At 48.3% G+C, this 23,481-nt stretch overlaps 1 protein-coding gene across 2 annotated transcripts; it reads left to right on the forward strand.

Moving 5' to 3' along the window:
- Positions 1-30: 30 nt before the first annotated feature.
- Positions 31-22,918, forward strand: DNTTIP1 (deoxynucleotidyltransferase terminal interacting protein 1). Of its 2 annotated transcripts, XM_001928813.7 has the most exons (13): positions 31-173; positions 730-800; positions 1,659-1,755; positions 8,872-8,970; positions 14,673-14,741; positions 14,998-15,054; positions 15,321-15,379; positions 16,509-16,554; positions 18,478-18,536; positions 18,634-18,694; positions 20,896-20,967; positions 22,388-22,443; positions 22,557-22,918. In XM_001928813.7, exons 1-13 carry the CDS (start codon positions 69-71, stop codon positions 22,693-22,695), a joined length of 990 nt encoding a protein of 329 aa, XP_001928848.1. In that variant the 5' UTR covers positions 31-68; the 3' UTR covers positions 22,696-22,918. The 2 variants fall into 2 exon arrangements, with proteins under 2 accessions (XP_001928848.1, XP_084860168.1); XM_085004042.1 differs by lacking the exons at positions 14,673-14,741; positions 14,998-15,054; positions 15,321-15,379; positions 16,509-16,554.
- Positions 22,919-23,481: the final 563 nt, after the last annotated feature.

The following is a 23,481-nucleotide window of genomic DNA, read 5'->3' on the forward strand; positions in this document are numbered from 1 at the left end:
ATGACGTCACGGGGCCACTTTCCGGCCGGTGGCAGAGTTGGGCTGGAGTTGTGGGGGCCGGGGGCGCCATGGGGGCCACTGGCGACGCCGAGCAGCCGCGGGGACCCGGCGGGGCAGAGCGGGGCGGCCCCGAGCTGGGAGACGCGGGCGCAGCGGGGCAGCTGGTTCTCACGGTGAGGGCGCCATCGGGGAGGCCCCGGCGGGGCCTGGGCTCGGGCCGGGCAGGGCCTCGGGCTCCCGGGACCCTTGCCCGCGGGCGAGAGAACGCGGCGGCTGGGGCTGCTGAGGGAGTTGGCCCTGTCGCTGTCCGACGACCGGGCTTCATTCAAATTCTGGTGCTGCCCTCCTAGCTAGGTGACGTGGGCCGGCCCTGTCAAGCCCCTGAGCTGCAGTTTCCTCTTCTCGAAAGGAAAGGTGCCTTGTAAAGTTGTGGGGAGGGACATAAATGAGGATAAAGCGCCTCGCATATCATCAGGCACAGAGTGGGCTCTCGGTAAACACTAGTTCCCTTACTCCAGACGTTCCTGGAAAAGTGCGGTTGGGACTTTTCCTCGGTTCCTCTTCCCTAGCCGGGCTTTCCAACCACTGCCCTTCCCCCTCCCCCAAGGTGGGAGCCGCGATGAAAGCGCCTGAGAAGCGGGGATGTCTAGGTTTAACTTAACACCCACCCTCCACCTCCACCCCAGTGTCACCGACCTCGGTGACCTCTGCTCCCTTGGTCCCCCACAGAACCCTTGGAACATAATGATAAAGCACCGGCAGGTGCAGCGAAGGGGCCGCCGCTCACAGATGACAACAAGGTAAGGCTGACCCTGGGTGGGACTTCCCTTCCAGGCTGTGGCTTGGAAGGCCGCTTTTGGTTCCCCACTGGACCAAGCTGAGAAGAGATCATTGACCAGTAGAAAGAGGAGATTCAGGTTCTGTAACTATATGTGTGACCTTAAACAAGTCACTTCCTCCTCTGAACTTGTGCACAGGAGGGAGGCAGGTTGATTAAGCAATGCCCAGGATCCCTCACATTCACTGGTTCTGTGTTTGAAGGCTCCAGGAGGCAGAATAGCATGGAAGTTAGGAAAAATGTGGGGCTAATAGTTTCCATCTCAGAGTAGGGGAGAGAGCACAGGATGAGTCTTTGGGATGCTGGCTATATATATATATATATATATTTCTTCACCTGTTCACTAAAACAAAGCGTATAGACTTTTTCTGTATTTTTTTTTTAAGGGCCGCACCTGTAGCATATGGAAGTTCCCATGCTACGCCACAGCCACAGCAACACCAGATCCAAGCCACGTCTGCAACCTACACCACAGCTCGTGGCAACGCCAGATCCTTAACCCCACTGAGCGAGGCCAGGGATCTAACCCGCATCCTCATGGACACCAGTTGAGTTCATTACCGCTGAGCCACAATAGGAACTTCTCTGTGTTCGTATTATACTCTATAGAACACTTTTAAATGCCTACTTCATAGTGTTTTGAGAATGAAATAAAGTTCTGCATCTCTGTGGTTTGCCCAGAACCTGGGCACATAGCTAGTTTTCAGTAAAATTATCTCTTACTGTTGTTAAAGGATCTTGTGCAACTAATTGGCTGGGTAGACTAGCAAAGGATGTGTTTGGGACATGCCTCCTGACTGTGTCTCCCTCCTGAATGCAGCTTCACAGATCCTGCCATCTCCATGGATCTCCTCCGAGCTGTTCTGCAGCCTAGTATCAATGAGGAGATCCAGACTGTCTTCAACAAGTACATGAAGGTGAGAAGGACACAAAGTAATAGGAGTGAAGACTCAAGGGCCGTTCCTTTCCTGCAGGCCAATCTCCCTGGCTCTTTCTGGTACATGCAGATATCTAAAATGTTCCAATTCTGAACCCCCAAGAACATGTTTCCTCTTTGGGGGTAATTTGAATACCTCTTTTTGTTACCGAACCAAATTTGAGTCCACCCACCCGCATGCAGTAAAGCCAAATCTACTGACACCAGGTTGTGGTGAAGGAAAGTGCAGCTTTTCTCTCAGGTCACTAAGCAAGGAGTTCGGGGACAGCTAGTACTCAAAACAGTGCAGAGCTTTTTTTTTCTTTTTAGGGCCACACCTGCAGCATATGCAAGTTTCCAGGCTAGGGGTCAAATCAGAGCAGCAACTGCTGAGCTATATGCTACAGCTCACGGCAGTGCTGGATCTTTAAACTGATGAGCAAAGCCAGGAATGGAACCCACATCCTCATGGATACTAGTCGGGTTCTTAACCCACTTAGCCACAACGGAAACTCCACTGCAAAGCACTTTTAAAAGCCGGGTGAGACCAAAGAAATAGCAACAATAACAACAACAACAAAAAAGACAAAAGACAAAAAAAAAAAAAAAAAAAAAAAAAGGGAGTTCCCGTCGTGGCGCAGTGGTTAACTAATCCGACTAGGAACCATGAGGTTGCGGGTTCGATCCCTGCCCTTGCTCAGTGGGTTAACGATCCGGCGTTGCCGTGAGCTGTGGTGTAGGTTGCAGATGCGGCTCGGATCCCGCGTTGCTGTGGCTCTGGTGTAGGCCGGTGGCTACAGCTCCGATTCAACCCCTAGCCTGGGAACCTCCATATGCCGCGGGAGCGGCCCAAGAAATAGCAACAATAACAACAACAACAAAAAAGACAAAAGACAAAAAAAAAAAAAAAAAAAAAAAAAAAAGCCGGGTGAGGGAGAAACTTCCCAGGGTTGGTGATCAGCTTGTGCACAATTCTCTGATTGGTTGATGGTGAGGTAACAGGGCTGTGTCACAGGGGTTCACCGTCATCAATCCTTAGGCTTCAGGAGGCCAGAGGGCCAAGTGTCATGACCATCAAGTAGTTCGTTTCTTCCACTTGGTGGTGGTTTTGTGGTTTTAGCTTCTGTAAAACAACTCAGGAAATGCGCCTCAGGTGCTGTTATCTAGGTGCTTCACAGAGGAGCTAAGGCGGCGGATATAGGGGAGGATTCTGCTCCAGGAAGGCCCCGTAGAGTCCTGCTGGGTTACATTTTGCCAAACTATTGTGAGGATGAAATGACTTAAGTGTAATGTGCTCGGCACTGTGCCTGGAATGCATGTATTTTTGTTACTTGTTTAATAATGTCATCATTATTACTGCTTAAAATTCTTTTCAACATCTGTCAATGAATTTCTACATGGCTCTACCTGAATGGCCTATGGATGCTTCAAACCCAGCATATTCAGAACTGAACTCTTTTATCTTCCTAAACCTCTTCTTCTTGTGTTTATTCATTCATTTAAGAGGTATTTACTGAGCACCTACTATAATGCAGGCAGTATTCTAGGCCCTTAGGGATGTAGCAGGGAACAGAATGCACAGTATCCCTGCCAGAGAGAAGGAGAAGAGAGTGACCCGCGGGGAACAGGGTGCTGTTTCACAGATTGTGGCTAGGAAAGCCCTCTGCTAAGAGGACATTTGAGCAGAGACGTGGACAAAGTGAGGAAAGAACGATCCCTACAGATACCTGTGGGAAAAGCAGTCCAGGCAGAGGGGACAAGGGCAAAGGACCTGAGGCAGGAGCATGCCTGTCACATTCAAAGCAAAAGAGTGGCCAGTGTGGCTGGAACCGACTGAGCCAGGTTTGATGATCAAACAGGTGGTAATGGGCTCACTCAGGCAGAACCTTTGAAGCCATGGTGAGGACTTCAGGCTTTAATATCAGTAAAATAGAAGCTCTTGGAGAGTTCTGAGCAGAGCTTATGATCTGAACATTTTGATATGTTCAGATCTAACTGTTGTATAGAGAATAGGCTTCAGAAGGACCACTTCGGAGGCTCGAGATGGTAGTGGCTTGTGTGTTACCTGTAAAGATGTTGGAAAGAGTCAGATCTTGTATGTGTTTTAAAGGTAACAACAGGATTTGCTAGTGATTCAGATGTGCTGGCTAAACAGGAAAGAGAAGTCAGCGACTCCCAAGTTGTTTGCCAGGGGCAATTGTAAAAATAGAATGGCCATTGACTTGATATGAGGAAGACGGGAACAAGCAGGGGAGATCAGGAGCGCAGTGTCAGACACGTTTGAATGGGACCATCATTCACTCAGAAACCGGAGACCAGCAGCTCTGCCCTCTCCTCCATCTTCCATATCCTGTCCTGGGGTCCTGTACGTTCTACCCCACAATCTGTCCAGCGCACCCTCCCGTTCCTTGTCTCTGCCTTGATTCAGGCCTTCATTATTTCTTATTCAGGCTCCCACTATAATCCCTAACTGCCTCTGTTCTTTCCCTTTCTCAACCCACCCTGCATACAGCTGCCAGTGGTCTCTAAAATGTAAGCTGCATGGTGTCACTTTTTTTTTTTTTTTTTTTTTTTTTTTTTTAAGCTTTTCAGGCCCACACCTGCAGCATACGGAGGTTTGCAGGCTAGGGGTTGAATCAGAACTATAGCTGACAGCCTACGCCACAGCCACCACAACTCAAGATCTGAGGAAGGCCAGGGATCAAACCTGAGTCCTCATGGATACTAGTTGGGTTCGTTTCCACTGAGCCACAGCAAGAACTCCCCCACTCCCCCTTTTAAAATCCCTCCACAACTTTCCATTTTATTCTGGGTGATGTCCAAATTCCTTAACATGGGGGAGTTCCTGCTATGGTACAGCAGGTTAAGGATCCGGAATTGTCTCTGCAATGGCGCAGGTTCAGTCCCCTGCCTGGGAACTTCCATGTGCCATGGGTGGGGCCAAAAATACAAATTCCTTAACATGGCATATATGCCCCTCTGTGGCCAACCCCTAACCACATCCCCTTCCACACCCTTATTATTCCTACCCCTGATTTCTGCATGTCCCAGAATGCACCTTATATTCTCATACCTCTGCACCCTTTTTTTTTTTTTTTTTTTTTTATCAGCCACACCTGTGGCATATGGAAGTTTCCTGGCTAGGGCTCAGATCGGAGCTGCAGCTGCCAGCCTATACCGCAGCCCCAGCAACACCAGTTTGCGGCAATGCCAGATCCTTAACCCACTAAGTGAGGCCAAGGATACCATGTTAAGTTCTCAACTCCATGAGCCACAATGGGAACTTCCCTCTGCACCTTTACATATGCAGAAACGAGAGGTTAAGCCACTAGGAGCAGGCTAGACCAGGATTTGGTCCAGGGTTGTCTACCTCTGAAGCCCTTTCCCTGTTGCTTGTGCCAATAGTGAATGCCATGATTCGGGAACTTTCTCTCCTGGACAACTGCTGTATAAAACACAGTTTGTGACTTCACATAGCCTGTGAAGATACCTCCTTGCTAGACTTGTTTTTAGACAAGATACAAATGGCTTGATTACATCACAGTTTCAGATAAGTCCACACTCTTTTTTTTTTTTTTCCTTAGTGTAAGTACACACTCTTGATTGACCTCATTGGATAACTTTGTTTAACGATGTTCCCAGATATCAGCTACCCATTTTCTTTAAAACGTTTAGAGTAATAACTTCTAGAAGTAGCTGCTCTTATCCAAATCAGTGCTAACTTTATTGATTACTCCCGTTATTACTAAATGCATGTCTCCCCCACTTTGTTTTTCTTTTTGGCCACGGCTCTGGCAAGTGGACATTCCTGGGCCTGAAATTGAACCCATGCCATAGTGGTGACAGTGTTGGATCCTTAACCACTTGACCACCAGGGAACTCTAATGCATACCCCTTTTTAAAAATTTCTAGTATAGTTTAGAAAATGGATTGAATCCTGTTGCATAGCACTGGGAACTATATCTGGTCACTTGTGATGGAGGATGACGGAGGATAATGTGAGAAAAAGAATATGTGTATGTGTGACTGGGTCACTTTGCTGTACAGTAGAAAATTGACAGAACACTGTAAACCAACTATAATGGAAAAAATAAAAATAATTAAAAAATAGAAAAAAGAAAATGAATTGATAGATGGATAAATGGGATGACTGAATGGATATGTGATAGCAAATGTAGCAAAATGTTATAGACTCTAGGTGGTAGGTTTTATTCATTGATTGAATAAAAGTCAAAACCATGGAGTTCCTGTCGTGGCTCAGCAGAAACGAATCTGACTAGCATCCATGAGGACACAGATTTGATCCCTGGCCTTGCTCAGTGGGTTCAGGATCCGGCGTTGCCCTGAGCTGAGGTGTAGGTTGCAGACGAGCCTCGGATCTGGCGTTGCTGTGGCTGTGGTATAGGCCAGCAGCTACAGCTCTGATTCGACCCCTAGCCTGGGAACCTCCATATGCCTCAGTGCAGCTCTAAAAAGACCAAAAAAAAGAAAAAAAGTCACTAAGACTCAGCTCCTTCAAATACCAAACTGTAAACTGTGACCATATAGTCTCCTATATTTATCTGCGTGTGTTCTTGCACACATGTTTAAAAAGACAGGATCATTTTGCACATAACTGTTCTGCAATTCAGTTTTTTCATTTAGCAGTATATTTTGGTCCTGTTTCCAGGTCAGTACATAATAGCTTACCCTGATTCTTTTGTAAACAGTTGCAGAGTAATCTCTTATATGGCCATACCACAATTTAATTAGCTAGTCCCTAAAACATTTGGATTGTTTGTAGTTTTTCTCTAATACAAACAATGCTACACCAAACACTTTTGTATATCTTTGTTCACCTGTGAGAGTATTTCTGGGGGATTGATTTCTGAGGGTGGACTTGGTGGGTAAAAGGGGAAACATTTTTCCTTCAAGAACTTTCTCTCCAGAAGTTTTGTGCCACTTTGCATTTCTGCCAGTAGTCTGTGAGAATTCTGTATTTATGACTGGATTTCATTCTCATAGGCAGAGGTAGCTTATGCTCACCTCTACATATTCATTGCACTGCCCACTTCATAGCTGGTTGTAAATTATCCAGATTATTTTAACTGACTTTCACTTAGTCAGTAGTCAACACTGAACACCAGTATTTTGTTTTTTATTTTGGAGTCAGACTCATCTGATCGTTCCATTTAATTTGGCCTGCACAGTTTGAAGTCTCTAATCTGGTGCTTTCACACTCTTCTCCTTGGTTTGATGCTACAGCAAAGGCATTTGACCTTGCTGAATATAAAATGCCTACTTCCCCATAGTTGTCTCCTACAGGAGGAGCATTGGGCAGTAGGTTCCAGAATTTTCCTCCTTGCCGGAGAGAACTGAGACTTTCTTCTAGAGACATAGACTCTCACTATAAATGTGTTTCCGGTGTCTTGCTTTGGGGCCTCACCTTGTCCCTTGGCGTCTTCAGGCTCAGGCTCTCCCTCTTACTCAGTGGAGGAACTGTCTTCCCTTCCCAGGCGGCTGGGGCTGCCGATAGCCTGGGCCCCTGGCCAAGTCTCACTCCTCGCAGTCTACAGATGTTTCTCGCAGATTGGGGGAAGTCAGAATTCAATTAGGCTCTTCTACCCTCTGGGTCTTTTCTGGCCTCTCTGACCTGTTCATCTCAGGCATTGGCATTCTGTTTTTTTTCTTCTACAGAAATAAAACATGTACATTTAATAATTGAGAGGTTATAGATAAGCAAAAAAAAAAAGAGGAAACAATCATTGTATCACTGCTTTTACTCTAGTTTTCTTACAGCTCTTTTGTCTCTGTGTTTGCTTTTTTTTTTTTTTCTTTTTTTGTCTTTTGTCTTTTTATCTTTTGTCTTTGTTGTTGTTGTTGTTGTTGTTGTTGTTGTTGTTGTTGTTGTTGTTGTTGCTATTTCTTGGGCCGCTCCCGCAGCATATGGAGGTTCCCAGGCTAGGGGTTGAATCGGAGCTGTAGCCACCGGCCTACGCCAGAGCCACAGCAACGCGGGATCCGAGCCGCCTCTGCAACCTACACCACAGCTCACGGCAACGCCGGATCGTTAACCCACTGAGCAAGGGCAGTGATCGAACCCGCAACCTCATGGTTCCTAATCGGATTCGTTAACCACTGCGCCACGACGGGAACTCCTCTTTTGTCTTTTTAGAGCCACATCCATGGCATATGGAGGTTCCCAGGCTAGGGGTCTAATCAGAGCTGTAGCTGCCGGCCTACGTCAGAGCTACAGCAACAGGGGATCCGAGCCACATCTGCAACCTACACCACAGCTCATGGAACACCGGATCCTTAACCCACTGAGCGAGGCCAGGGATCGAACCCTCAATGGTTTCTAGTCTGATTCGTTTCCGCTGTGCCATGACGGGAACTCCATAATGGTCACTAAATCTTTTAATTGCTATTTCACTTAAGTAGACTCACACTATCTCAATTTTTTTTTTTTTTTTTTTTTTTTTTTTGCTTTTTAGGGCCACAGTCTTGGCATATGGAGGTTCCTAGGCTGGGGTCCAGTCGGAGCTACAGCTGCTGGTCTATACCACAGCCACCGCAACAACAAATACGAGCCTCATCTGCAACCTACACCACAGCTCACAGCAACCCTGGATTCCTAACCCACTAAGCAAAGCCAGGGGTCGAACCCGAAACCTCGTGGTTCTTAGTCAGATTGTTTCTGCTGCACCACGATGGGAACTCCCCAAACTATTTTTAACTTGCTTCCCTTCACCTGGCAGTATAAGTAGAGGAGTTCCTGCTGTGGCACAACAGGATCAGTGGCATCTCTGGAGTGCTGCGGCACAGGTTCAATCCTAGGCCCAGTGGGTTAAGGATCCAGCTTCGGCATAGGGCACTCCTGTGGCTCGGGTCTGATCCCTGGCCCAGGAACTCCGTATGCCTTGGGGCGGCCGAAAAAGAAAAGGAAAGAGAGAGAAGATAGAGTGGGGAAGTAGAGCCTGGGATGTGACTCTGAGTCTGGCTGATCTCACAGCCGTGCTCATAATCACGTTTCCCTCTTTATGAGGATAAACTCATATTCTGCTTTATATTCCTTTCCCTTCAAGTTGATGCAGATTAGCAGGACTTCTGACCTTGTCTGTATTTGTACTCTCCCTAGTTCTTCCAAAAGGCAGCCCTGAATGTTCGAGACAATATTGGGGAAGAAGTCGATGCAGAGCAGCTGATCCAGGAGGCCTGTCGGAGCTGCCTGGAGCAGGTGAGATCAACAGAAGGAGGTACAGGAACAAGACTGAGCCCTCGGGACTCAGCTGAGACCTGAGATCCTGTCATCAGTGGTGTTTGGGGGGAATACCTGGCAAGCTGCTCGCATCTAGACAGGGCTTGGGGCTGTTGCTAACAGAAGGGAGGAGAAGTAGCACCTAGATGCCAGGTGCTGTGGGGATGCTTTCACCTGCGTTAGTTCATTTACGTCTCAGAAGAAACCTGTACCAAAGGCATGTTTCAATCCCTGGTTTACAGATGGAGAAAGTATGGCTTAGAACAAGCAAGAAGTAGAATAGCTAAGGTCTTGCTCACCTCTGCAAGTGCTTGGTGACTTGATCTTTCAAGTAGTCGCAGCCCCTTGGGGTATCACGAGAACTCTCACCCTTTCTGCCTTTCTGCCTTCCTGCCTCTCAAGGTGTGGTCAGGAGGCATGACATCAGGTCTAGAAATGGCTGTGTTCTCTAGATAGTCGTGAACCTGTTTGCATGTGTCAGCTGCTGTTATTAATAGGAATTGTCAGCATCACTCAGATTCTGTGCTTAACTGTGAAGCCATCAGCTCTCAGAGATGGAAATTTCATCACCATAGGCACAAGGGCAGGCTTGGGTTCAGCCCTTTGAGGATAATTATTGTGAGATGAGAGAAGAGCATCTTCTGGGAGGTTTGCTGTGTGCAGATAATACACATTCATTAAGACAAATGTGGCATGTGTTAAGAATGCAAATTTCCTCTTGATTCAGACTTCCCAGATGTGAAATCTACTTCATAGTAGAGCCTGGCTCTACTACTGACTCTAGCTGTGTGACCTCAGTTTTCTTATCTGCAAAATGGGGATAGTTCTACCTGGTAGGATTGTTGTGAGGATTAAATGTGGCAATACTCTTAAAGCATTTAGATCAGCAACAAAGCCTCAACAAATGTTACCTGTGGCTGGTGTCATATTAAGATGAGAAAATAGGAGTTCCTGTCGTGGTGCAGTGGAAACAAATCCAACTAGGAACCATGAGGTTTCGGGTTCCATCCCTGGGCTCACTCAGTTGGTTGGGAATCTGGCGTTGCCACGAGCTGTGGTGTAGGTAACAGACGCAGCTCAGATCCCGCCTTGCTGTGGCTGTGGTGTAGGCTGGCAGCTACAGCTCCAATTCGACCCCTAGCCAGGGAACCTCCATATGCCACGGGTGTGGCCCCAAAAAGACAGGAAAAAAAAAAAAAAGTTAGAAAATATAGGAGTTTCCTGGGTTATGGATCCAGCAGTATCACTGTCGTGGCTTGGGTCACTACTGTGGCAAGGATTTGATCCCTGGTCCAAGAATTTACACATGCAGCAGGAACAACCAAAAATTAAATTTTATCATATTACATAAGAAAATATAATTAATTACAAGAGAAAATTAGAATTTCTCATAATCTTATTACCAAAAATAACTTCTATTAACATTTAGATGTGTTTCTTTTTTTCACCTGTGTATGTTATACACATGTGTGTTCCTTCCTGGGGGTTCTGGGAAGACAGTAGGGAGTGAAAACAGACCACCCTCGAGCCCACAGTCCCCTTTGGAGGCCACGCTATTTCTCCATCCCCTTTTACAGCCAGATTTTGGGAAAGGTTGCTATCCCTGGCTCCACTTTGTCACCTCCCTTTGCTTCTTTTACTTTGTTTTGTCTTCAGTCTCCCCTTCACACCCTCTTATATCAGTATCACCGGTAAGGTAACCTCCACGTAGCTCAGCTCACTCAACTGCTGGGTGGCATTCATCGCAGTGGATCGTTTTCATGTTTCTCAGAACGTTCCCCTCTTGGCTCCTAGGCCTTGACATTGCTCCAACCTCGCTGGCCACCCCTCCTCACTTTCCTCGGCCAGCTCATCTGCTCTGCCTCTGACCGCTGAGACATTCCAGGTTCAGGCCTCAGACCTGACGACTTAAAGAAGAATGTGCAAAATGAGAGTTGTGAGCTTAAGTTTTACTCAGGGACTTACTGAGGACCGTAGCCCAGGAGACAGCTTCTTGGTGGCTCTGAAGGAGCTGCCCTGAAGAGGGACAGGAGGAGCCAGTTTTTATATCGGTTTTTTTGACAGGGAAATGCATGCAGTCAAGCAAACATATATCTTGGTAAGAGGTGACCGCATGTCACGAAGAACAGATACTTCAGGTTCGTGATTTTAACGCTTTTCTCTATATGGTAAGAGGCAATAATCTGGGGTCATTGAGATTCTTCCTGAGATGCCCATCTAACTGTCCAATGGCCTGTTTATTTAGAGCACAGAGAGCCTCCGCCTGGTCTGCAGCCCCTCGGGTGTGCTGTCAGTGGGCAGCTGCAGTGGGTTACAAGTGGGTTAACCCTGTAGAACCGTGTGGGGAGCAACACTCCTCGTTTTTCTTTGTCCAGGACCCCTTCTCTTCTGTGCCTCCCTCTTGTTTTAAGTGATTCCATCTAGTCCTATGTCTTTGAAGGCAATTTATTTTTTTGTTTGTTTTTGGTGTGTTTTTGGGGGTTTTTTTGTTTGTTTGGTTTTTTGTTTGGTTTTGTTTTTTGCTTTTTAGGGCCTCACCCGTGGCATATGGAGGTTCCCAGGTTAGGGGTCAAATCAGAGCTACAGCTGCTGGCCTACGCCACAGCCACAGCCATGCAGGATCCAAACTGCATCTGCGACCTACACTGCAGCTCACAGCAACGCCAGATCCTTAACCCACTGAGTGAGGCCAGGGATCAAACCTGCGTCCTCATGGATACTAGTCAGATTCATTTCCACTGAGCCATGATGGAAACTCCCAGACCTGTCTTTTTATTTTTTATTTTTTTGCTTTTTGGGGCCGTGCTTGCAGCATGTGGAGGTTCCCAGGCTAGGGGTCGAATCGGAGCTAAAGCCACCCGCCTGTGCCACAGCAACAGCAACACAGGATCCGAGCTGCGTCTGTGACCTACACCACAACTCACCGTAACGCCAGATCCTTAACCCCCTGAGCAAGGCCAGGGATCAAACCCGCAACTTCATGGTTTCTAGTCGGATTTGTTTCTGCTGCACCACGATGGAAACTCCTGTCTTTTTAAAGATGAGTTGGATTGTGTCACCATCCTCTTGCAAACTCTTCAGTGACTTCCCATTGCAGGCAGAATAAACCCTAAGGCCTCCCCATGACCCACAGAGCCCTACCTGGACTGGCTCCTTCATCTCCCCCCACCTCCCCCCCATCAGCTATGCTCTCGCCTGGAATCCTCCTGCCTCCCCAGCACACCATCCTCAGGGCCTTTGCGCTTGCTCTTCTCACTGCCTGTATGCTCTGCCCTCAGCTCTTTACAAAGCTGGCTCCTTTTCTTCAGATTTAGCTCAGCTCATCAGAGAGGCCTTCCTTGGCTGCACCATCTAAAGTAGCCCCCATCTCACTCCCTTCCCCACCTCCAGTTAGTCTCACCTTGTTTATTCCCACCGTGTATTTCCATCTGAAATTATTGGTAGTTCGTATGCGTATTTTTCTGCCTCCCTCCTACCCCCTCCACTGCTAAAATCTTGAGCTTTACGAGGTGAGGCCTGATCTTGTTCATCACTGTATTCACAGACCTGGAATATGACTCTTAATATGTGTACATTGTTTTCCTTTGTTTGTACATTGCTTATCGAGTGAATGAGCAAACAAGTGAACAAACATACAGCAAATGAATAAGCTTGGTTCCTTCTCTCTTAGAACTAACAGCCTAGTCAGGCAGACAGGGAAAAATTAAAATACCACACAGATGGGTGCAAAATTACACATTGAGGAGTTCTTGCTGTGGTAATGGTTTAAGGATCCAGCATTGCTGCAGCTGTGGGGCGGGTCACAGATGTGGCTTGGATTCAATCCCTGGCCCAGGAACTTCCCTTATGCTGAGCTTGGAGCCAAAACAAACAAAAACCACTGAGAGAGATATGTGCACTCTTCACGGAAAAGGGACACATTTGGAGGAGAAGATCACAAGTTCAATTGTGGACTTAGCAAATTTGAGACACCCCCACATAGACGTGGAGCAGACCATTGTATAAATCTGGAACACCATTATATAAGTCAGGGGAGGCCACCACTGAAGGTAGAAAATTATGGAGTCAGCAGGTGATGCTAGCTGAAGCTCTGAGCATGGATGAGAGCAGACAGACTATCTAATGAAAAGAACCAGACTGAAGAGGATGAGCCAGTAAACAACAGCCAAGGATGAATGGCCAAAGAAGCAAGAGGTAAACCAGGGAGTGTGGCCACAGAGCCCATAGAAGACTGTTTCCAGAAGGAGGGAGCCTTCAGGGCTGTCCAGTGCGGCTCCAAGAGGTCACGTGAACCCAGCTCTTCACAGGCCTCCAAGGCCCTGCCAGCCTCCCCATGCTCCCGCTCACCCCTCTCCTTCTCCCAGGACCGCGAGGCCTCTTCTTCAAATGAGCCACATCTGTTCCCACTTTAGGGCTTTTGTGCTTCCCCCTGCAGCTGAAACACATTTCTCCTCAGCCTTCTCTCTGCTTGGCTCCATCACATCCTAGCCAGAGCACCCTTCTCAGCAAGGCATTCCCCGGCCACCTGCTCCAAGTAGCTTTCCCTTTGGGTGATTCTGTCACGTCTGCCTGGCTGGTGTTTTTTCCTTCAGAGAAAAATTCATGGTCTACAGTCACTGTGCTTATGTGTTTGTTTATTTGCTTAACGTCCAGATCGCCCACAGAATATAAGCTCCACAAGAGCAAGGCCCTTGTGCTCAGTATCGATTAAATGAAAAACAGCAACTTACTGAAGACTGTGCTTAATATCAGTGCATTTACTTAGAAAAAATACATAGCAGATATTTACATGGCAAAAAGTGAGAAAGAGTTTGCATCGAAATGCTAACAGTACTCTGAGTCCTGAGGTTTCAGATTTGGTTTTGTTTTTTTTTTTTTTTTCTTTTTTTGTCTTTTTGTCTTTGTTTGTTGTTGTTGTTGTTGCTATTTCTTGGGCCGCTCCCGCGGCATATGGAGGTTCCCAGGCTAGGGGTTGAATCGGAGCTGTAGCCACTGGCCTACGCCAGAGCCACAGCAACGCGGGATCCGAGCCGCCTCTGCAACCTACACCACAGCTCACGGCAACGCCGGATCGTTAACCCACTGAGCAAGGGCAGGGACCGAACCCGCAACCTCCTGGTTCCTAGTCAGATTCGTTAACCACTGCGCCACGACGGGAACTCCAGATTTGGGGTTTTTTTTATTTTTATTTTGTTTATTCACATTTTTCTAATTTTTCAACAATGGTCGTTAATTACTCAAGGTTTTTTTTGTTTTTTTGTTTTGTCTTTTGTTTTTTTGAGGACTGCACCCACAGCTTATGAAGGTTCCCAAGGCTAGGGGTCTAATTGGAACTGTAGCCGCCGGCGTACACCTCAGCCACAGCAACACCAGATCCAAGCCACATCTGCGACCTACACGACAGCTCATGGCAATGCTGGATCCTTAACCCACTGAGTCAGCAAGGCCAGGGATCGAACCCACAACCTCATGGTTCCTAGTCAGGCAGATTTGTTTCCGCTGCACCATGACGGTAACTCCAAGTTTTTTTAAAGATATCTATTTGTGTCCATGTCTCAGGATCCCTTTGTACTGACCATGAAAGAGTTTTAACCCAGCTTGAAGCTGTGTCTATAAAAATGGAGACAGAGAGGCTTACTTACTAAAATAGTGACTAGTAACACTTGGTCTTTTCCTTTCAGGCTAAACTACTCTTTTCAGATGGAGAAAAAGTAATACCCAGATTGACCCATGAGCTTCCAGGGATCAAGGTCAGAGTCACCTGGGGTCTTAGAGGGGGGAGACCACTCAGACTGGGAGGCAGGTGAACTCCCTGGCTCCAGGGGAGGCTCTAGGTACCATGCATTTGTGGGGCCAGATATAAATAGCATCGTGCTGGGAGGGCTTCTGAGTCCCAGCTCAGGGAGGGGCTGAGGAGTGGTCCAGGGGCTCTGACTTCTGCAGCCCCATGGGACCCGAAGCTCCTGGGCATTGGCCTCCCACCAACTCCCTTCCCTTCTCCCGCAGCGTGGCCGGCAGGCAGAAGAGGAGGGTGCCCATCGGGGGAGCCCCATTCCCAAAAAGGTAAACCATCTCCTCCTTGTCTGGCCGGGAGAAGGCCCTGCAGCTGCAGAAGGGGCTGAGCTTCCTCAGCTCATCTCTGGTCCTCTCTAGCCTGAGGGGCAGGAACCTGGGAACCGTCACCCTCCCTGGTCACTCTCGAGGGTCGTTTGGTCTCATTGGAAGGGAGTTCCCTGGCGGTCTAGAAGGGAAAGCCCTCTCCCCTGGACGCCCCAGTGGGTGGGGGCTTCCCACAGGGTCAGGCCTCTGACAGCTGTTCTTTGTGGCAGAGGAAGGGACGGCCTCCTGGACACATCCTGTCGAATGACCGGGCCGCCGCAGGCATGGTGTGAGTAGGGGCCAACAGAGCCAGAAGGAGAGCGGGGAGGGAGTGGCCTGGAGGAGAAGAAGCCAGAGTTCTCTCCTGGTGAAATCACTCCTTCAGTGTAGGTCACCATGGAGGAGAGTTACTGTGGTCTGAGAGGCCGAGAAACATGGCAGTGAGGGGAGGTGATTTTATCCTGGTTTTGCCCCCAGAACAGTTCAGCCCAACTTCATTAAACACCAGAGGTTTTTTTTTTTTTTTTTTTTTTTAAGTCTTTTTAGGGCCGCACCCACAGCATACAGAAGTTCCCAGGCTGCAGCCGCCAGCCTACTCCACAGCCACAGCCACAGCAACATGGGATCTGAACCATCTCTGTGACCTACACTGCAGCTCACAGCAACACTGGATCCTTAACCCACTGAGCAAGGCCATGGATCGAACCCTCATCCTCCTGGATACTAGTTGGGTTCTTTACCACTGAGCCACAATGAGAACTCCGAGAGAGATATTTTTTTTTTATTAGCAGTATGTATTGAACACTTATCATGTGCCATAACTGGTCTAAATACCTTATGTATTGTGCCTTTTATTCCTTACTGGAGCCATTCTCTAGTAAGTAATTAAGGTATAATTAATTTTGGAGATAAGAAATTGACTCAGAATTATTTGCTCAAAGTCAGGCAGCTAATAACAGCAAAACTATACTACATTGTCTCCAGGATGGTCATTTTCAAAGATTTTGAAGCAACAGAATCTTTTCTTCAAACAGAACTTTACGTGGAAGCCCAATAGATAAAGCAGATAAAGCCACACGGGTCTGGTTAGGAGAGATGGAGGTAGTTTGAAACCACCAACTTAGGGGTTGGCCTCGTGTATCCCTCCCACCTTCCATCTCTCCCTTTCCCGGAGCAAATTCATTCCTTACTCACACGAGGTAGGGAGTTGCTGCTGTTACCTCCTTCTGTCAGATGAGAAAACTGCAGCCCACATGCTGGGTGATGTCAGAGCAGATCCTGGGGTGGCTCCTGGTGCTGTGGGGTCCCCAGTACACCCAGGCTGGAGTGAGAGTGTGAGGAACTCGCAGCAGCAGCAGACTTGCTTTCAGTCTAGCCTGATCTTGGAGAATTCACCCCTCTTCTTTCCTCCCGATCAGATGGAAACCAAAATCCTGTGAACCAATTCGCCGGGAAGGCCCCAAGGTATGATGAAGTGAGCGCAGCTGGCAGCACACGCCAGCCTAGGCGGACTCAGTCCAGGCTCTGGGCCCCACCTCGAGGGAAAGGGCCTGGGCTGGGGGACGAGTGCACACCCTTCCAGACCGTTCCCCCCCATCCCACCTCCCAACGCTGGCCTTCCAGGAGGATCCCAAGGAAGGATTGACATTAGGGGCAAAACTAAGAAAGGGCTTTGTCTTTGCTGAAGCCTTCTCCCAGTAAAACTAGTTGTCACTCTTCCTTTAGTACTTAATATGTGACAGGCGCTGCCCTGAATCTTTTGTATGGATTACATGATTTAATCTTTGTAACAACCTTATGAGTTAGATTCTGTTACCCCTCTGTGGTTCAGGAGCTTTCTTTCCCACCTCGTGGGCTGGAATAATCTCATTTTACCTAATTATCTTATACACTTGATGCATTCAAGGTTACAGAGCTGCCCAAGGTCATGTACCAAGTAAGTGGCAGAGCCAAGGGTCAAATCCAAGACTGTTGACACCGGAGTCTGTGTTCTTAGCTGTTAGCCTCTGTTGCCTACAGAACAGAAATTTGCAGGCTTTTTAGCAGTAGAATCCTTTCTTCAATTAAAATCATACCTGGAAGCGCAGTAAGGTGGATGCCAGCTCCTCTGTCCCCGTAGAGCTGCATCCCATAGAAGCCATCCACTCCTTGTCGTCCTGGCCCTCTGCGTTCACGCCAGTGACCACGCCTTCCTTCTTCAACTCTGCTACATCACAGCAGGGGGTCCTGCATCCTCCTAGAACTGTCTTTTCCTCTCCGAGCACTTCTCTCCCTCTACTGAGTCCTTCCTCAGCAGTGACCCATACAGATGGCCGTTCCCCAGAATTCGCTCCATTGCCCATGTCTCCACCTAAAGTTTCTGTCCGGGTGATCTAGAGGATCCACTCTTACGGTTTCGGGGACCAGTACCTGCCCAGGTTGCCTTACCCCGTGGTTTGTCCCACCCCTCTCTTTCTAGTTTAAAATTTGTATATCCTGCTCACTGCTCGAGCTCTCGGCTTGGAATTTCCATAGAACGTCAGACTCAGCACATCCAGAATTGAAGTCGGCAGCTTTCCCCCCAGACCTTCTCTGACCTTCTCTGCTTGAGTCACCTTTGCCTATTCCTTTCCTTCCTCTCCCTACATCCAGTCAAGTCCCGGATGCTTCTGCCTCCTCAGTACATGTATCCAGGTCCTGTTCCCTCTTCGTCCTCACTGCTGTCCTGGCTCAGGCCCTCATCTTTCAAAACTGCTCTCTTGCAACAACCTCTAGACTGCCCGCCCTGCCTGTAGTCTTGCTCCTCCACACCCAGTAGCCACATTGCTGAAGATCGAGCCACCTTTAGCGCAAATCTGGCTCTTGCTGTTTAGAGGCCTTCAGTGACCCAATCGCCTACAGAAGAAACAAAAGGAAAACCCATCCACGGCGTGTGCGAGGGCTCCTGGCCCCCCTTTTCCTCCCTCTCCAGCATCATCAGTTGCCACTCCGGAATTCGCACATCTCTTTCCAAAACACAGAATCGCTGTGGTTCCTCCAGCAAGCCCAGCCAGCTCTCGCCGCCTTTGCTCATGCTGCCCCTCCTTCCTGGCCTCTACCCTATCCAGCTTGTGTTCTCACTTTCAGAACCAACTTGGGAATTACCCTTCAAGGAGAAGCAGGTGCCCTGTCACCCTCCCTTTAGCTCCCCTTGCACTCATATCATTATCTGTACGTATGTCTGTGGCCCAGAGAACATGCTGTCTCTCAGTCACTCCTTTATGCCTGTATGTAGCACAGGGCCTAGCATGTGACAAGTACTCGGTTTCTTGAATCAGCTGTGTGTTGAATAATGGACTGGGGAGGCATGTTTCTGTCCTGCCCACCAGTGAGACCTCCACCTCACCAGCCTCTCTCTCCTTTTCCCAGTGGGACCCAGCTCGGCTGAACGAAACCACCACCTTTGTGTTGGGATCTCGGGCCAACAAGTAAGTGTGAAGCGTCTTGGTGCTGAGGAGGGGGAAGCTCGGGGTCCATGAGGACGGCAGCCACTGGGGTCCTCACCACCCGTGTGTTACTTTGCAGGGCCCTGGGGATGGGGGGCACCAGAGGGAGAATCTACATCAAGCACCCACACCTCTTTAAGGTAGGTGAGAGCTGAGGGCGAGGCGGACCGCTGAGTGGAGTAGGTGGCTCAGAGAAACTGGGAATAGACACTGATCGGGGAGTCAGGACGTCTGAGTTCCAGTTGCCCCTCTGCCCTTAACCTTTACCTCTGTGCCACAGCAGATTAAGGATCCAGCATTGTCACTGCAGTGACTCCGGTCACTTCTATGGCGTGGGTTCAATCCTTGGCCCAGGAATTTCCACATGCCATGGGCAAGGCCAAAAATAAAAAAGTTAAAATTAAATAAACAAAAAATAAAAAACAGATACACACAGCTCCTTGCCCTCATAGAGCTTATCTTCTAATGCAGGGCAAGCTGTGGGCTGTGGGCCAAATCCATCTGTACCCTGTTTTTGTTCAACTCAGGGTTTTTATATTTTTAAAGGGTGATTAAAAAAAAAAAAAAAAGACCATGTGACAAAGATCTATATGACCGCAAAGCCTAAAATGTGTACCAGCTGGCCCTTTACAGGAAGGTGTGAGGACCACTGTAAATCTAGCAGACAATGTCTTAGAGGTTCGTCCATGTTATTAAGTCTCCCTCATTCTACTTATAGCTGTGTAGGATTCATAGAATAGTCTGTAATTTACTTCATTGCTCCCCTGTTTATAGATATTTAAATTTTTTCCAACAGATTTGCTATTACACACAATGCTACACCAAACATCCTTGTGTACATGTGTGGCTGATTCTGAAGAATTAAATCCCTGGAATTGGATTGCTGGGTCAGAAAGTACACACTTTTTTCTTTTTTCTTTTTTTTTTTTTTTTGCCATGCCTAAATCCTTAAGGTGCTGTGCCACAAGGAAACTCCAGAAAGTACACACTTTTAAATTTCTGATTAATATTTATATCACTTGGGAAATGAAATCATTGTTTAAACTCAAAGGATAGTAACATGGAGATCTCCCTGCTTGGTCTCCATTTCAGATGTTCTGCCTGTTACATAAAATCTACCTTCACTGAGCACTGATGTGTCTTACACTCCATTTACCACCCTTTTTTTTTTTTTTTTTTTTTTCGTCTTTTTAAGGCCGCATCCACAGCATGTGGAGATTCCCAGGCTAGGGGTCTAATTGGAGCTGCAGCTGCCAGCCACAGCCACGCCAGGTCTGAACTGTGTCTGCAACTACATCACACAGCTCACAGCAACACCAGATCCTTAACCCCCTAAGCAAGGCCAGGGGTCAAACCCGAGTCCTCATGGATACAAGTCAGATTCGTTGCCACTGCGCCACAACAGGAACTCCGTCTTGTTTATTCTTAACACCCCTGTACGTGTTAATACTCTCTGTTTTACAAACGAAGAAACTGGGTCTCAAAGAAATTATTGCCCAGGTTTACCTCTTCTATTAAGCAGCAAAACCAACTTCTTTCCCTTTCCTTTCTTTTTCAAAACACCAGGCCTGATTGGCCACCCACGCGTGTGCAGGCTCTTCGGCCCACCTGCATTCCTTCCCTGCCACGCGCGGACCCCGTGGGCAGAGCTCTAAACCCCCGAACTAAGTTCTTAACCATGACGCTCTTCTGCCTCCTCCAGGCCATGAAGTGTCCTGATTTTTGTTTTAGAAAGTGTGGTCACCTGTGTTTGGTCACTTCAGATATTTCTTCAAAGAGGAGCCGAGTTCTAAAAAAGTTATCACCAGGAGTGACTCAGCAGTAATGAACCCCACTAGTACCCATGAGAATGCGGGTTCGATCCCTGGCCTCGCTGAGTGGGTTCAGGATCCAGCATTGCCATGAGCTGTGGTGTAGGTCACAAACACGGCTCAGATCTGGTGTGGCTATGGTGTAGGCCAGTGGCTACAGCTCCGATTAGACCCCTAGCCTGGGAACTTCCATGTGCCACGGGTACAGCCCTTAAAAAAAAAAAAACAAAAAAAACAAAAACGGAAAGAAAAGAATAGTCACCAGTCTGTCCATTTGCCAGAGATGCTATGTTTTGAGAAAGGACATAAGCAGGAATTAGGAGTGTACTAAATTTTGGGGAATTAGGTCCCGTCGCCTGGCCTAGGCTTGGCTCTACTGGCTCTGAAGAGGTTGGTGAGCCCTCCACACCCACCAGGCTAGGACGAGGTCTTGTTGGTAAGAAGTATCCAGGGGCAAGACTATTGTCTGAACCAAAGAAAAGCCCATCACACCAGGCTGACATCTCCCCCTGTGACTTCATCCCTTACAGTACGCAGCTGACCCCCAGGACAAGCACTGGCTGGCCGAGCAGCATCACATGCGGGCGACAGGGGGGAAGATGGTAAGCATTGTTTTCACTTGTCCCTGCCGGAGACCCACCCAGCCCTGGGAGATTGGGCAGGGCCCTCCACACCGAAGACCAGACTGTAATCTCTGGCTTCCCTCCCCCGTGCCCCCTCCCCATCTCAACAGCACCCTCCTGTGTAGCTCATACAAGCGTACAGGACGCTCGCAACACTGCCCACCCCTCCTGTGCTGCCCATTGACAGCTTTCCCTCCATCGCAGCTCTTTCACCAGGCACAGTACCATTTCTTCTCCACAGGGTACCAGGCATTAGCCCTTGGCAGGAGGAATTAGCACATGCAGTGAAACTTGCTTGCCACACCTGGCAGCCCCTTCCAGAACCACCTCTACCTAAAGTGTTCTCAGCTCATATCAAGCAACCACCTTAGGAAAATCCTCATTGCACGTGTCCTAAAACTGTCATGGAGGGATTTGTCCATCACATGCAGTGTCCCCACCTGAGGATTCACTTAGTCGCAGAAACCACTATGCCATCTCCTTTCTGACAGTGGAAGCTATCTTTTGGTGTCTATGCTATACTCTTTCAAAAAAGACATCAGGAAGCTTACCATTGACACATAATATAAATAAGAAAAAGGGAGAAAAGGAAAAGCAGGATCTAAAATAAGCCACAAACAAGACTGGTTTTAAAAAAGGAGGGTGGGGGTGGGGAATGGCATGGGATTACTTGCCAGCCTGGGAGACCAGTGCCCTTCTACAGGTTTTTACAAATTCAGCTCCAGGCCCCACTTAAGGACACCTGATCTGTTTCATAGTTCACAGTGCCCCTAAGATGAAGACAGTCGTATGACTCAGGGGACACACAATTACTCTTGACCCTCACACTGGAAAGAAATGTCTTCCACAGAAGACTTTCGCATGTGATCAACATCCCCCATGTGGTAAGAGCCCTCACAAGCGGGCTCCCTCCCCCTGCAGATGGCGGCCTGGGGCCAGAGCAGTTCTGCAGGCCCCAGGACAGCATAGCCCAGTTACTAGACAGTGTGGTTTATCGTGTTTTCCCTTTTGCCATGAAGTTCAAAACCAAATTATCTTCATTCAAGAGTTCACACGTGGCTTCCTCCTGACTTCCTGTTTCCATGTTTATTTTGCTAGCTCTGTGGCTCTTTCACTGTAAGCCACCCCATGGCCCTTTTTTAAAGAGGTGACAGCCAAAAATAAGTCAGTAATCCCCACTCTCCGGCCCATAAATTAGTCTCTACTTGAAAGAAAAATTATCTCAAGAAACTATTCCCCAGACAGCCTCTCCCTTCTTGCTCTCCCTTGCTAAATTACAAGCTATGACTCCACTCCTCCCTTCTAGCCCTTACCTTAAGCAGACGTTTAATAAAGTGTTAATTGAGTTGGAATGAAACGAATCATAGGCAGTGACCACTCTCCTTTGTTCCTGCCCCAGGCCTACCTCCTCATTGAGGAGGACATCCGGGACCTCGCTGCCAGCGATGACTACAGGTAAAACCAGCGGTCTGTCCCCTACCCTTCCCCCTGCCTCACAGTAGCCCCTGGGATGAGCCTGGACCTACATCTTCCCTTGCTCCAACTCTCCTCTTCAATGTCTGTCCCAGAGGATGCCTGGACCTGAAGTTAGAGGAGCTGAAGTCCTTTGTCCTACCCTCCTGGATGGTTGAGAAGATGCGAAAGTACATGGAGACACTACGGACAGAGAACGAGCACCGCGCTGTTGAAGCACCTCCACAGACCTGAAGCCAGGTCCCCTGGCTACACTTGGCAGCCCTCCTTTAAGGCCCTCTTACCCACATGGCTGAGGTCACTGCTGGGACTGCTTCTAGATGGATCTCAGCAGCATTAAGCTATGCCTGGGCTAGTTTGTAGTGACTCACTGCAGAGCACCCCCAGACTGGCATGTGGTTCTATATTTGTAAAGTTTTTGGGATAAGAAGCAATTAAACAGTTTGTAATAAACACAGATGGTGAGCCTGCTGTGAAGTCTGCCTCTGGGGGCTGACAAAATATCAAGGGCTCTCCCTAGAGGAAGTGGGTGTAGGGAATAAAGGCCCAAGCACCCCTCCCCCATCCCAGGAAGCCCAGTGGCCTGTGCGTATCTGCTCCGTGAGAAACTGGGAACAGCCTGTACCTTGCTGCCAGCCTTTCCTGTCCCTGTTTATCTCCTCACCCAACTAAGGCATGGGAGTAGCAGAATGTGACGGCTGGGATCATGGACATTTGATGACAAACCAGCAGGAAAATGTAAGGCGGCTTTTATTACCCCCGTTTTAAGGTTAAAACACGAAATTAAGTGCCTAGGGTAGCACAGGAAGCCGTTGGAGAGGCCACCGTTGAACCTGTTTTCCAGTAGGGGGTCTCTGGCTCTGGCCCTCGGCCACTAGTTTTTACCCTCGCCTGACGGTTCAGACCCTTAAGGCCCTAACCAAAGTGCCCAGGACATTAATAACAAGTGGAGGAGCTGGGGTATCCGGTTTGGGGGATAAGTACCAGGGCCCCGAAATCGGAGACCCTCCCTTCTGCGAG

Source organism: Sus scrofa, chromosome 17 (genome assembly GCF_054392235.1).
Source record: "Sus scrofa isolate SSC_HxYL_T2T_F1_AM1 chromosome 17, Sscrofa_HxYL_maternal_Yorkshire_Landrace_v2.0, whole genome shotgun sequence".
Lineage (NCBI taxonomy): Eukaryota > Metazoa > Chordata > Mammalia > Artiodactyla > Suidae > Sus > Sus scrofa.